General features: G+C 41.3%; 1 protein-coding gene across 1 annotated transcript; it reads right to left on the bottom strand.

Annotated features, from left to right (window-relative positions):
* Positions 1–4,315: 4,315 nt before the first annotated feature.
* tnfsf11 (TNF superfamily member 11) lies at positions 4,316–13,157 on the bottom strand. Its single transcript, XM_030427403.1, has 4 exons — positions 12,621–13,157; positions 10,590–10,625; positions 7,389–7,518; positions 4,316–6,240 (listed from the first exon to the last, which is right to left on the bottom strand). The coding sequence occupies exons 1-4, from the start codon at positions 12,819–12,821 to the stop codon at positions 5,801–5,803; spliced, it is 807 nt and encodes a 268-aa protein (XP_030283263.1). The 5' UTR covers positions 12,822–13,157; the 3' UTR covers positions 4,316–5,800.
* Positions 13,158–14,964: the final 1,807 nt, after the last annotated feature.

Here is a 14,964-nt window from a genome sequence, read left to right as displayed (position 1 = left end):
TCTGAAGGCTCTGAAATAATGTCTGATGGAGATTATCATAGCATCATAAAACCATAGAAGACATGAATAAAGTCCCACATATGCTCCACTGAGCTCGTCTGCGACATACCATCATGGAATATCTGAAGACGTCTCGAAAGTAGTGAAAACCAATAGGCAACTCATTTTATGTCCTGTTGTGTGAGTTAAAACTTAGACCTACTCTGACGTTGATTGAGCCATTACATTTCATTGCCATAGCCCCTTTTGTTTTTACATATGTAAGTGATAAAATAAGCCGGTAAATTCTACACTACTGCCAAGTGGGCCCATTTTATGAACCACTGAGTGGAGCAAGCAAGTGAAACCTTTTTCTGTGTGTGTGTGTGTGTGTGTGTGTGTGTGTGTGTGTGTGTGTGTGTGCATGCGTGCGTGCGCGTGTGTGTGTGTGTGTGTGTGTGTGTGTGTGTGTGTGTGTGTGCGTATGGATGTGAGTATGTGTGTTGAGTGGGAGTATGTATGTGTGTATGTGCTCAGGGTGGGGGTCCAGCAGACGCCAAGCTTTCCATAATGTTTACTGACACAACACATTTTAATGGTTTCTGCTCAGCGCCAGGAATTGAGAAATCAAGTCACTTCAAAAGGTCGGCACACTACGGAAGTCCGCTGTTTACAGTTATGGCTTCTGCTATTTAAATCTGAGACAGAGTAGCCATATGGACACCACAGCAGCATTGTTGTGTTGTTGCAAAACTCTGAGCAAGTATTGTTTGTCATTTGCATAAAATACTGTAGTTCACAAAAAAAAACATTGTTTAAGGCACAATGTTCAAAGGCCACTTAAAACTTGGGTTGGTAAGATTGTAGCAACCATTGTACTTTAGTCCAATGAATACATAAATAAACTAAATTGAATGTGAAAATACCAAAATTATATAAAAACTATGGCTGTCAATATAATACGTAAATTAAGGTAAATTAATTATAGATAAAATAATGTGTTAAAAATAGCACAGGTTAATCGACCTTGACCGTATGTCACTGAACACCAGTGTTGGGAGTAACGCACTACAAAGTAACGCGTTACTGTAATTCCACTTCTTTTAGTGGTAACGAGCATGTAACAAAATATTTTTTCAATCAGGTAACGCAATTGCAATTACTGAAATTTAAATGAGTTTGTTACTCGCGTTACTGTCTTTTGTGAATAATGAACGCTTGCAGACAAGAAGACAGTGTTACACCATTCCTGTTCGGCTCCTGGACCGTGGTCGGGAAGCACAGGGGAGATGATTTCCTCCAGGGCCGAAGTTTATGTTTACCTTCGGGGTGAACCCACTTCATGTGTTATGTTGGTTGGAAAATGATACCAGGGAGCTTTGCTGTATCTTGAGGAGCTGTTGCCTTTATTCCACAGCCAAACTGCAGCCAGTACTGTACATTAATTGCTTGGTCTACTACTGTTACCTCCTTCACTTTCTTTCCTCTCCCACTCATTCACCGTCTGCACGTAAGCACACATGCTCGCTCACTCTCGCTCGCCCACTCACACCTCACGCATCACCCTTTTCCTGAAAGGGGCTACGCCACTCTTACACCACCAGATAGGCCTAATTTAGCTGCTTCTGATCTAATGTCGCAGGGTTAGGATTGGGGTTAGGGTTAGGGTTAGTCAACTGAATCAATCGATCAATCAGCATTAAACCACAGCATGGCCGACAGTGTGGATAGAATGAGCTTTCTCTCCTGGAAGTATGGACATTACTTTTCGTTCGTCGAATTTAGAGACAAAACTGTAGCAGTGAGTTGTCAATTATGCAGGTGTAAAGAACCTATCCACAGCAAAGAGTAGCCATTCAAATCTCATGAAGCACCTGTTAAAGCAACACACTTCGACAAAGCTAGTCCCTTCAAGTATTAAAGAGACTTTTGTACTACTGCTTGATTTGAAGGCCTGTTGCCCTGTTGATTACAATAAATAGGTCTGAAAATTATGCTTACTGTGTTTGACTGTTCAGTACTGTTCATATTCAAATTTGAAAAGCAGACATAAAAGTAACTTAAAAGTTACTTTCCCAAGTAACTAATTACTTTTGATATACAGTAATTGGAAAAGTGATTCAATTACTTTTAAAAGAAGTAACTAGTAACTGTAACTAATTACTAATTTTCAGTAACTTGCCCAACGCTGCTGAACTCGTTCCACAGTAGCTTTGCAAAACATGATGGAGGCAGACAACTTAATGCTAACGAGCATACTGAAAGGAAAAAAGTCCCATTCCAGCCAGTGTTTCCTCCTGTCAAACAGTAAAAATTCTCAGGCCACTTCTTTTTTCAAGTTTAAACACAAAATTAAGTTATTTGGAAAAAAAAAAAAAAGGAAACATTGTCAGGAAAGAACATAAAACACCCAGACAGAACTAACGACAGGAGCTCCATTTTGTGCAAATTATGCAGCAAGGAATTTTCTAACCATCGAGTACTATAAACTTGAAATATCATCCCCTTTTAAAGTTCAGAAAGTGCATTTGTTCATTGATTCACTTATCGATCAAAATTGACTGGAGATAAAATATTTTTGAATGCTCATGGGAAAAATTTGGTATGTATCACAAAGCTAGTAATTCATTAGATACATTTTTTAATGGACTGACAGCCCTAATACAAACAAGCAAAATAACGGTCACTAACATACCTCAGTCCGAAAAGGCTACCCATTGCTGTAGGTATGTCCTTTGTGCTAGCATTAGCCACAGAAGGAGTGTTTTGCTGCTATTGTGGCTCTGTTGTTTGGCTCAGGGACTTTGTGCTTTGTGCTACTGGTTTATTGTTAGCTGCTAAACAACAGGTGTGGAGGCTCAGCACATCAATGTCTTTGCTAACCATATCCAGCTACATCATGTCTTACTTGCTTGTAAGAAAACACCTTATCACATTATCATAATGAATATATGCAAGGAACATGACTAGTATTAGCACTGAAGCCAGCATGTTAGTATTGGGAAATTCTGTCTGTGCTTTCTCTCCCATTCTTGTGCCAATAGCTCAGTATTAGCCTATCAGCAATCAGCAATGCATCCACCTAGTCTTGGAGAAGACTGGTCATGTACAAAGACTACAAAGGGTGAATGTCTGTAGGTATGCCAGTACATAGGTAGACAGACCGCTGGCCCTTGCTTGTATAACCCATACAGGTACTCCAGGTTTCCCCACCATCAAAACTGTACATTATGTGATTCTCTAGTCAGTGGCTTTAACCAGACACTAGCTAAGGTCTGGATTGGTTGTTGAGCATGTACACTGCCCTCTGCTCTCTAAGAATGGGTAAAACACAGAGTACCAGTTTTACTATGTTGTATATGACATACTAAATAAAGATAACTGTGTCATGCAAGTTGAATGAGATGATAGAATTGGCTTTTTAGAGACACGCAGATACTGGATGTTTTTTCCTTTTATTTGGCCGAGCATTTGATTTGTTGATTGCTGTGAGGATGTTAGGGGATTTTTTACAAATATAATAAAAAATGCTTTTAGAATAGCTTACTAACCCTAGCTTTAAATATAACACTTTTGAAGCCAATGGGTTACACTTCAGAAAATATGGCAATGAAAATCATGTAAAACTCAAATCCTCATTCGCTCCTTCTGCGTCAGCCAAGTATTTCTCCTCAAACCCCAGATTTGATTTCAAACTCAGTAACAATGAGCTGAGAGCCGTGTGAGGTCCCAGCATACAGCACAAACGTGTGAACCACTCTCTGGCCATATGCTGGTGAACGCCCAAGTACAGACAAATAAGGAATTGTTTGGCTTCGGCTCCAACATTAAAACACTTCTTTTTTTTCCCTGCACATGCCGTAGGGTTTCATGGGAGACCCATCACCACAATGATCAAAACGACTGATACACATTGCAGTGAAGTAAGTAAATTCTCATCATTATTCCCATCCCATGCAGTCTGTTTCTTGTTTATTCTGCAGGTCGCTGTGTGCTGTGGTCCAAAATGTCTGCTGTGAGTTAACAGCGCTGGAGCACCAGTGGGCGGTTTTTCTATACAACCTATCTCTGTAATGAGCTGGTGGGCTGCTCTGACAGGGGTCACAGCAGGGTAAAGGAACAGCATGACTTCACTCTTTGGCCATAGTGGTGTTGAATTTTCCAAAGATTTCGGAGATTATCAAATTACACATCACAATAATATTACAGTCAGGGTGGCCTGTTCATCTGTTTACAGTACAAGGTGGCTGCGACATAAACCTGTGAAGTTTAATCTTGTTCACAGGAAACAGCAACAACCAGTCTGAATTGGGAAATGTCAATACACATGAAACACTGTTACAAAAGTATTTTTTTATTAAAACATACACAAACATAAATAAAAAGAACACTGAATGGGAAAAAACTAACAAATCAGATGAAGCTCTTACAGGTATGCTACAATCTTGGAGAAGAAACAATATATCCATATTGCTTTTGGCTAAGCAAGTGCACACAGAATTGTCAAAATCATGATACATAAATATGGTATTTAAAATGAAGCCCCTGTGTTTTAATAACAAAAAGCGTGTCTACTATATCTTCTAAGTGCTGCATAATGACTGTCACACAGACATAAAATATAAATGATTTTTACAGCTGAAAGGTCACTTAAACAATGACCTGTCTCTGTACTTCTATAGCTAATAAATAAATATTTAGTGCATATTCCCATTTACCTCACTGAAGAGCCAAATGAAAAACAAAAATTTAAGTTAAAGATGAACCAAACTCAATTTGGTTCCTCTAGTTAAAGAAGTCTATTCATGTCATTCATGGTCAGACAGTCCAGCTATCCGTATCGCTTGTTGATTGACATTAACTTAACAAATAAATGTCATTTCCTCCTTAAAAATGACATTGTTTAAAATGACATTGTCGTGTAATCAGTGAAGCAGGCATCTCATTAGATTTTTGTCAAGGCAGAGAACTGGATAACATGAGCTTGTGGAGCACACACATGACCTTTTTCAACTGGTTCTGTCGCTTGAAAAAACAATGTCAGAGTCTAAGTGAATTTTGCATGGTATTTGGTTTTAGTGGTCCTTAGAGACGTTGAGGGTGAAATAAGTCTTCATCTAACTGCCTCTTTCGAATGATACTGTTGAGTTACTTACAGTGAGGATGCCTCATTGCTTGCCTTGTTCAGACTCACAAAATATTTCTGGAAAACATGTGTGCATTCACTGCTGTGGGTCAGAGACGGACCGGGGAGTTTTGTTCTTTTTATTCTGTGATAATCTGCACAGAGTCCAAAGTACAAGCAGATGTTCTATCAGCTACAATGTTCTTTTTTTTAAAAAATCCCAACAATCAACACTGAAAAATTCTTTCTCAGTGCACTTCTTGCCAACAAAGTTACTTCCTTGGTTGCTCCCCTGTGATTTGTTTAATTAGTGCATAAACACATGTCTACGCTTAAGTCTCAGCTGAACTGAAATATAAGTAAAAAAAAAAAAAGAAGAAGAAGAAGAAGAAAGTCCAGTGCTATTCTTTGGATGAAGTTGACGGCTGTGTATCGTTTTGTTTTTTTTGTGGTTGTTTTTTTTGTTTTGTTTTTTTTGACAAGTTTTTCAAAGAACATTACCTTTTTAATTACCTTTTCTAAACAAAAGGACTCCAAGGCTATTTGGCAAAGAGCAACGTAAAAGAACAACACATGTATATAAAAAAAAAACACACACACACACTTTTTAGACAAATTAACATTACAAATCACTAACAGTGGTTCTTTGGCATATGAAATGTTCAGTAGCATGTCCGCTCCCCACGTGTTTAAATCTCAATTACCCAACTTTATGGCCCCAAAATATGTCCCTTCTCCCGCCAGGTCCAGCATCCAAGCATTAGACACATTCACAAACAAGGCGTCTCCCTGCTCCAGTCGAACCCCTCGGCCCTGCTGAGCACAGTACATATTATAACTCGCATTGTTCCAGCGCATGGTGCTGCCCGTCTTCATCAGCTGGAAAGCCTTGCTCCTCTTATTGCTGCTCTCATGTAGGACATACTGGAAAAGCTGGGTGTTGCTAACATCCACTGGTTGGCCCCTGACCTGACTGCTGTCCTCTCGTACGAACTCGTAGTAGCGGAAGCAGGTCTTGGCATAAACATAGTAGAAGCCCGACTCCTCCACTAGCAGCTTTCCCTTCTCGTAGCCCATTTTGTGGCGGAAATCATGCACATCGTCCCAGTCAATGGTGATGGCCTTCGGCTCACCGTCTTCATGGCAAGCATAAAACAAGAGATTTTGTTAAATTTATATTTATCTATTCATTCTTCTTTGCTTAACATAAAACAATCCACATGGCGAATTCTGTGTAAAGCCCTTTGTAAGTTCTTCTAACTAACTAACCTCTCTTCGAACTTGTGATTTGCTGGGTTGCTTGTCAGATTAAAACATACTACTGTGTTGGTGACAGCAAAAATTTGTAGTGTTGTTGAGAATCAACAGATAAAACAGGAAGCAACTGTAGCATGACTTAGGAATGACTATAGGAGTGACTTTGTTTAGTGCATACATGGCCAATGTGTGCTTCAGAGTTAGTACTGATGCAGTTCAGAAATGAATGGTTAATATCCAACCATGCTAACCTAGCATTATTTGATTGTTTATGATTTGTAATTTGAGGTATGTTGTGTTATTTTTATGAAATATAATCTTCCCATCCTACATTATTAAGAAACAGTATTTTATCATGTTGAGTCAGATAAATTTCACGGTATCACTCCTGGGCAGATTATATGTGAGCAGGATAACATTGGTTTGGTCAGTTGGCTCAGTAAGCTACACAATTTATAGAGAGATGAATATTCAAAGTAGTTTATGGCAAGAGTCAAACACATTTTGATGGTCTGAGTTGTGCCATGGATGACACATGTGATGTTTGTCCATTTAAAGATAGTTTAGAAAACTTAAGAAGGTCAGAGTGTTGTGAAAATATTTTCAGGTACCATTTGATTTTGTGTAAAATCGCTGAGTGCACTACATCTTCTAGCTCGATATATGTCACCATCATGGCCTTCACTTTGGCACAGAAAAGGTATTTAGTAAGGTGAAAATCACAAGTCTGAGTATACTGGCAGCTAAAGGAGAAAGACTAGTCTGTTTTTTGAGCTAACGATGATGCTCGTCTGGCTGTACGAGGTTTTTGTTATTGGTTTTAGTGACTGTTTAATGAGACATCACTTATGTGACTGTTGGCTGTGTAGTCTTTCTAATTACGTATGTTGACAGTGATAGTAAACTCAGGAAGAGCTGGCGAAATCAGCTGTAACCAAATAGTATCCCTGTGTTTGTAACAAAGCCAGATTGACAGGTAAGGGTTTCTCGTGCAGTTTCAGTTGGATGGGAATTGAAGTGGACTTACTCTTTGAGAACTCTTGAGGTGTTTTGATTTGTAGATGAGCTGACGGCAGGCTGTCCTTTTGAGTTTTGCACCGTCTACCAGATTTCCTTGGGTCTCTCAGAGCGTTCAGCACTGGCTCCGTCTGTACTTCCTGAAGAAAACAGAAAAAGCAAACAAACATTGAATGACAGACGCTTTTAGTGTGTGTGTGTGTGTGTGTGTGTGTGTGTGTGTGTGTGTTGAAACGTCCACTACTCAGAGAAGTTGCCCAATTTGAAACTTAGACCCACATCATAAGGAGACATCAGCAATTGAATCCCCCACCACCACCCCCAAACACACACACACACATAAATTACTTTCTCTAAAAGCAACGATAGGATTTTGACATATTTTACCACAGCTTTGCTCTGCTGTCTCTTCATATAACTGTCTGCTTGTAAGGGATTATGTGTGTCTCTCTAAATGGATGAGCGTGCACTGACTGCATGTCTGTGTGTATTATCCATTCTTTTTGGCTAGCCTATCTTCTTATTCCAGCCGTGGTCGTACTTGGGGCCGGAGGCAGTGACAGAGAGGCCTCCTAGTGAGTGTAACCTTTCAGATAGACTGCACTTCTCACGGACTTGGCTCAAAAAAGTATCTGGACTGTATTTCAGCCCCAAGTGCTGATTCTATTCAAGGACAGTGACGCCGCCATACACAGTCTGAGCTGGGCTGTCATCCTCAGGCAAGACAGAGCATATACACTCAACGAAAACATGGTTTCCAAGCAAGTAAACAGTTACTGCACCCGAGCTGCCAACTCTCTAACGCCTGATATTTTAATCACATGCCAGATGTGAGTGTTTTGTTTTCTGCCTCTACCTTCTCACTCACACAGGAGATCTCCCGGACAAGTGAAATAACAGTATTATAACTAGTACCATTCTGTGAGTTCCTTTAGTGATTTAGGACAACTTTTTGGATGCTTTAAAAACTGCAATTTAAATTAGTACAACATGAGTCTGTGCTAGCTTGTGAATGAACACATACATAACAAATATGTATTATACCCTACTGTAAAGCTGTTGTAAATTGTTTTATGGTTTCAGAGTATTTTCCTCCTATCAAATCTGAGCCGCCACCTAAAACAGGAACGACACAGGAAAACTGAAAGTGTTGAAACGGATAGAAACACCAACTTAGAAACCACACACAGCGACTCTGAGCACATTCCAAACAAACTCAATTCCATTGCCAGACGCACCAACACTATTAACAGCTTTTGCAATAATGCACCTGTGCTGTGCTAATATTACCATAAAGTATTTATTTACAACCCAAATCCAGACAAATGTGCATGGCTCTCAAACTAAGATTAGCACAGTCTGTCCTCCAAAACCTATTTGCTACACAAACATGTTTATAGCGCAGCGACTTGGAACGACACAGGGGTATACATCACCTTGCCAAGGCTACGAAGTAATTGTGAACGTGCTCGCAATTGGCCCTACATTGTGGTATCTATTTCGATTTGTGGTGGGACCATGTCATACCTCTTTAACCAGAGAGAAGAGATTACTTAAACAAAGAAGCAGCAGCTTGGCAGCTTCCTGATCTACAGTGTGATCTAGAATTAAAGTGCTACATGAGGGACAAATGTCTGCCTCTAAATACACATTGAGCTGCTGACTTGATATCACATGCCTGGTCCTGGAATACCACAGTTCAGCCCTTTAACTACACACCGCATACATCACTCAGTGTCTCCATTATGTTGATGAGTGGTTTCTACAATGCTTCGCTAGAACAAAAGTCCTCTCACTCAAAGCTTGGCCACCAAAGCAGATCGTCTCTTTGTGTTTGATACTGAATCAGTCAGACCTTCCTCTGACACAGTTGTAGAGATCTCCACAGACTGTAAACATTTCAGTTCATGAGCTGTGTCTGATTCATGGTCCTGTGTTCTCACCACTCTCGAGAACGCACTAACCACAGGCCAACAGGCCAGCACATCCTGCCTCACATCAGAGACTACAAAACTGACAGCTGTCCACTGAGGCCTGCTCTCTAGCAAATCCCCTCGACTGTCAGCAGAGAGCACCGGCGGTCTCACGGCTGACCCTAACACAACACAGTATGGTCCAAGTGGACCTGTCACCCTGACACCTCATAAAGCTCCCAGCACGTCTGCCCTGACTCCATGGGAAACAGCCGAGGGCCAACGACACAATGAGCTCCTCAGTCCAAGACAGGCTGGGTGGTTTGTGTAAGTACTCCACCAGGGACACCCAGGGCAAACACAAATACATAATTTCAAAGGAAATTAGAGCATTATGGGAAACTAAACACCAGTGAAGCAAAGCCGGGCCTTTATTCTGTGTTGTTTTACTTCCTGGATGGTTTTTGCTTTTGCTCTGCGGAACCTGTGCCAAAAAACAGGCGGCAATCTCCATAAGGGATTAGGAAAAACAATACGACTTCAGCAATTAAGAATTCCTATTTTACAACTTTCTCATGCTATCGCTGATCATATAAGGAGCACCGCAACCACTGACGACGATGAGTTACTCATGAACAATTGATGCAGTAAACTATCTTCGCACAGTGTCAGTAAGAAACTACTCAAACTTGTGGAAAAATCCTAAATGATAAGCTGTTTGACCATATATTGAAGGCAGAAAGGTGTTTATCCTGCTGTGGTCTGACCAATCTCCAGCCTGTGTGACCACCTATGGTTTCGGGCTTGCTTTACAGAAGCTGTGGCATGTACTGAAAACACACCCATGGGAACATCATGATGACTGCTATGTGCAAACTTTCAAATGATTGTCTCATTGATATTTTGCTGCTCACCACAATATTGCATGTGCTGTACTTCCCCCATGGTAGCGACAAGAGGAAATTCCAGGTATGCTTCAAGCATGATAGCTCTTGGTTCATGAGACATTAATTTCAGCTTAAACTTTGTGTCACTACAGTTTAGTGACGTCCAACACTGATCAGAGCATCTCAGACAAAGTCTTCTGTCGTTCCCAGAAATTGAAATGATGGAATCAGCCCCAATGTTTAATGGTTAATGTTTAAAGTGCTGTAGCTTTGCTACTGATATCAAAGATCACAGAAACGTGTACAGTGTCATATCAGGAAGTAAATCTGTTAAAATGCCATTTCTCTGAGTGGAATGTGCTCCATCCAGAAGCTCTGTTGTGCTTCGGTGTTGCAAGGAGACAAACTCACCTCAATTGGTCGATGTGGGGCTGTGGACAGATCTACCTGGAGACAGAAATACAGGAGCCGAGGTCAGAGAGAAATGTAAAAATACCAAAGTTATACATCTTGAATGAAATCTGCTATGAGAATGTGACAGGTGTGAGTGGGAGGAATATTTTATATTTTACTGTGTGCGTGTGTGTGTGTGTATGAGTGTGTGTGTGTGCGTGTCTGTGCGTGTGTGTGGGGGGGAAGTTATTTTCCACATGTCACTCTGCATTCCACCGCAGCAGAAGAAAGTCAAAGTGATTTGAAGGTTGCGTTCTGGTTCCCATATGCAGGGCTGTTCTCTCTGAATGACTTCATGTATATAATATTAAAGATAGAATGACCACAAGGCTTTCATGTATGCAAACAACCCGATGCACAAAGACACACAACAATAAAAACTCACTTTAGCCTTCATGTTCAAATCACAGCAGCGTTTTAAAACCTGCCCCAATCAGCACATTCCCACATAGGCATGGCACTGTGCAGATTCCAGCTCTCCTCTCCATCTCCAGGAAGTTCTACAGGTGTTGAGGGCAGATGATGGTTCAGTGCCAAACTGCAGTCAGCACACAACTCCTGACTCACTCTAAAAGTGCTACCATATGCAGCTGTCATCAAAGCCGGAAAAGGGGCTGCATGTTAATCCAAAGGAGGGCATCTAATGCTGCTGGGTATTCGAGGAATGCTCCAATCACTCCTAAAGATCTGGACCCGCATCCCTCTGTCATACTGTGGAACTGTCATAACACTAAATAAGATAATAGCTGTGAAGTTAAACACTGCCTCTCTTTTTGGCTGCTGTTTCTGGGGGGTTTACTCCTTTGCCTCGCTCCCTTTTATTTATTTTTTTTCGTCTGGCTCATATCCAGTACATAACTAGCTACTACCACACTGCAATGTGTTTATGCCAAAGACAAGCCAAAGAAATTTAACACACAAACACTGAGAAAGAGACTGCGGCAAACAGAAAAAGAGAGACAGATGCTCCCCAGGTGAACTTAGAGCATCCTGACGGAGCGGAGATGCGGTCGGTTCTCTTGACTTGTTGAAACATGACAATTATTCAACTCCAAAACCGCCATAAAGGAAGAAAAACAACTGTGGCAGAGTGTAAATGTTATTCTACAAGATCCCAGACAGGCAGCCTACATGATGGCAAAGACAAAAAGCAGTGGACCATGTAGGCACATATGTATTTTGATAGCATCTCAGACTGACTGACTTTGCACTGTCAGACCAGCAAGTTATAACATCCAGTCTTCACAGAGCTTGCCAGACTTTCCTTCCTCCCAGACTCCTTGAAAAACCGCTCTGCTTAGGCTCAAAAGTTTACAACTTCTGACAAATATGAATTACAAATAAAAACCCCAGATGGCGTGTAAACATGCACAAGAGACACTGCAGCCTGAGAGCCTCGAGTGAAAACATCTGTACTGTGCAAACAAGTCATTTAGCAAGACTGACACATGTATTTACAGATGTTATCTCTACAACGCGGATACACGACGCTCTGAGTCGAGCAGCAGCCGTCGCAGGATATCTCGCAGAAATCGCACATCTCCGTGGAAAACCTAATCTGGGCTCTGAGATGCTGTCTGTCAGGCTGCGCGCCGCCACAGCGCAGCGCCAGCACACACAGTGCACCAAGCCTTGGCGCACAAAACTGCACAACTGGCTGCACGTTAACACTTTATTTTTCACTTCTTACAACTGCTTCATTTCTAAGAGCACACACGGCTAACTTTATAGAACGCTGGAAACCTCCTCTGCTATTTATTATGACATTATAAAATTGCGTAAAAGGGCCGACTGCTGGACTTTCTTCACTCGCATGTGGCCGAGTAGAGATCTGCTGAAAGGATCTGTAGATAAATATTTACACACTGCACCAATGCCTGCGTAAACCTACATACATGCTGACGACAGCGGATGACTTTGCAAAGTGTGCCATATCGTGCACAAGCGATCAAAAGCCAAGCAGACCACACAGTGTCATGTTGAGCCTACCTCCTGCAGATAACCTGTCAGGTGTAATAAGATCGCAACGCTGGAAGCCACCTGAAGCAATCCCATAACAGCGAGGGTCCCGAACAGGAGTGGCCGGTATGTGGGCTCCGAGCTCTGCACCGGGTGGAAGCGGTGCGGCCCTGCTTCCATGTCGACGGTGCTCCGCAGGTAGCCTCTGTATTCGCTGTGGGTAGCTGCCATGATGTGTGCTCTGTATGTGCCGTTCAGCCCCGGGGCCAGATCCCAGACTCAATGCAAGGAAGGAAACTGAGATTGCGAGAAAGAGTCCCTATAATCAACGGTGGGTGGGCTGAGAGCGCTCGTTTCCCTCCGCAGCCAATCAGAGGGATCCTTCGGTGCTCAGATAGACAGACGGGAAAGGCTGAAACGAGACTGGCAACCAGATCGACCTGAGCGCACGACAGGTAAAAGCGATCCCTTTATGGATCCAGAGGTTCCTGACAAAAAACGCAGGAACACGTGATCCACCCCTTCTGCGCGTCCACACCCCTGGTGACACACAGTCAGCGCGCTGAGTGTTCAACACGGCAGCGATGTAGCGAAGAAGTCAACTGAACCATCAGTCAACAGTTTACACGCCCACGAACAATAAAGATGAGTTAAGCCTGACTTGACAACAACAAAGGGAAAAAGTTGTTATCAAATACATAGAAACAGACTCAACATAGTGTTGTATTCATTTGGGACCAGAATTAATCCATGGATTAGAGACGATTATGTTCATAAACAAAACACGTCACGTAAATGAAATGAAAGATATTAATATTAATATTTAAATTGATGAGGCACAGTTTCCCTGAAGACCCCACCCAGCCATGTTTAAAGGCATGAACATGCTCTGCTTCAAATAATAACTTGCCTTAAAGGCACAGTTCACAGTTAAAAAATGAAAATGCAGTCATCTTCTCCTCCTTCCAATGCTGATGAAAAGTCGGGTGAAGTTTCTGGAGCCTCGCAGTGAAACAGTTTTGCAGAATTCTCCTAAACTGAAGTAGATGGAGACTTGTTTTAAAACATGAACGAAACAAAGCAGAAACACGGCTCCATACAGATCATTTGGTGTGAGTCTCCAGAAGCCTCAAAGATCCTAGGTTGATTTGGTGGGACGTTATTTACACGCTTTTTTAATGCCAAAATCTTCACTGTTGATCCAGAATTAAAAGCATTAGTGTGCTTTTTAGCTTGGGGCTACTGGAGACTTGGATTATGCCTGACAACCTGTTGCAACCATGTTTGCTTTCTTTTTCTTTTTGGAATCAGTCTCCAGCTACTTCAGTTGTTCGGGAGAGTTATGCAATGCTGTTTTTCTGTGAAGCTCCAGAAATGTCTTTCATCATCATGGGGGTGACTGAATTTTCCTTTTTGGGGTTTATGTTAAGAAAAGTGACCGTAAGTCCCTGGCAGGCCTTCAGCTAGTTCAGATTCCCCCAACAGGAAGGTTACCTTCTGAAGAAAAAGGAATTCATCGGTTCACTCCCTCACTTGTTGTGAATTTTTCAAATACATTTGAAGAATATGTTTTAGTTTTAAGGTACAACTGTGTCTAGCCCTGAAGTCATGTTTACTTGTTGACTCCAATTTTCCCTTAATGAGCTTTGCAGTAATTACCAGAAGCTGACTTTCACTTCCAGGTAACCTGAACCTGTCCTCATTTCTACGCAATGTGGCAACATCACTGTTTTGCAGTCTTGAGTTAGATGATAAGATTGATATCCTCCTGACTACCAGGAAAAAAAAATATTGTCCAATCACATTTTTGTTTTTTAATTCCCCAATCTTTGTAAGGTAATTAGAATACTGAAAACATTTTCTTTGAAAAAAAAGCTTTTATTTTTGCGATATCATATGTCCATGTTACGACCCTCTAGTAACAGTCCACTACAGTGGACATTGGAATGCCATACATGTGAAACTGAACCTTGATGGCAACCAAGGTGCTTCTGAGAATGACTCCCTTTCTTTTCATTTGAAAAAACAGAACAAAGTGGAGGAAATAACTACAAATGTCCACTACAGAGGACATGTTTAAACACTTAAATACTATGCTAAAATACAGTTAAAAAATTCAGACAATGTTTTAATGTGTTGTTAAGAGACTTATATAAAATATGCCAACAACATTTCAAGCCAAAATTTGCTCAATAAAAAGTATTATGTGCTTACTTTTCCTCTTCCCATAAAATGTGCTTGCCATTTTCCTAAATGAGGAAGAGAAAGGTACCAAAGCCCCACCCCTTCACATTTGGTATCATTGAAATATTCTAGTAGTATAAAGTGGGTGGGAGATATTCAGGTTTAGAAATGTCTTCCACAGAGGACAAAT

This window comes from Sparus aurata, chromosome 9, assembly GCF_900880675.1.
Source record: "Sparus aurata chromosome 9, fSpaAur1.1, whole genome shotgun sequence".
Lineage (NCBI taxonomy): Eukaryota > Metazoa > Chordata > Actinopteri > Spariformes > Sparidae > Sparus > Sparus aurata.
This window is presented reverse-complemented; position numbering and strand designations above follow the sequence as displayed.

What these genes read in the sequence shown, in the direction of transcription:
- tnfsf11 (XM_030427403.1), bottom strand. Translation starts at nt 12,821, where the DNA reads ATGGCAGCTACCCACAGCGAATACAGAGGCTACCTGCGGAGCACCGTC. An exon ending in TGACAGGTTATCTGCAGGAG is followed by an intron (nt 10,626 to 12,620) that starts GTAGGCTCAACA and finishes TTCTGTCTCCAG; the next exon opens with GTAGATCTGTCCACAGCCCC. An exon ending in CCCCACATCGACCAATTGAG is followed by an intron (nt 7,519 to 10,589) that starts GTGAGTTTGTCT and finishes TGTTTTCTTCAG; the next exon opens with GAAGTACAGACGGAGCCAGT.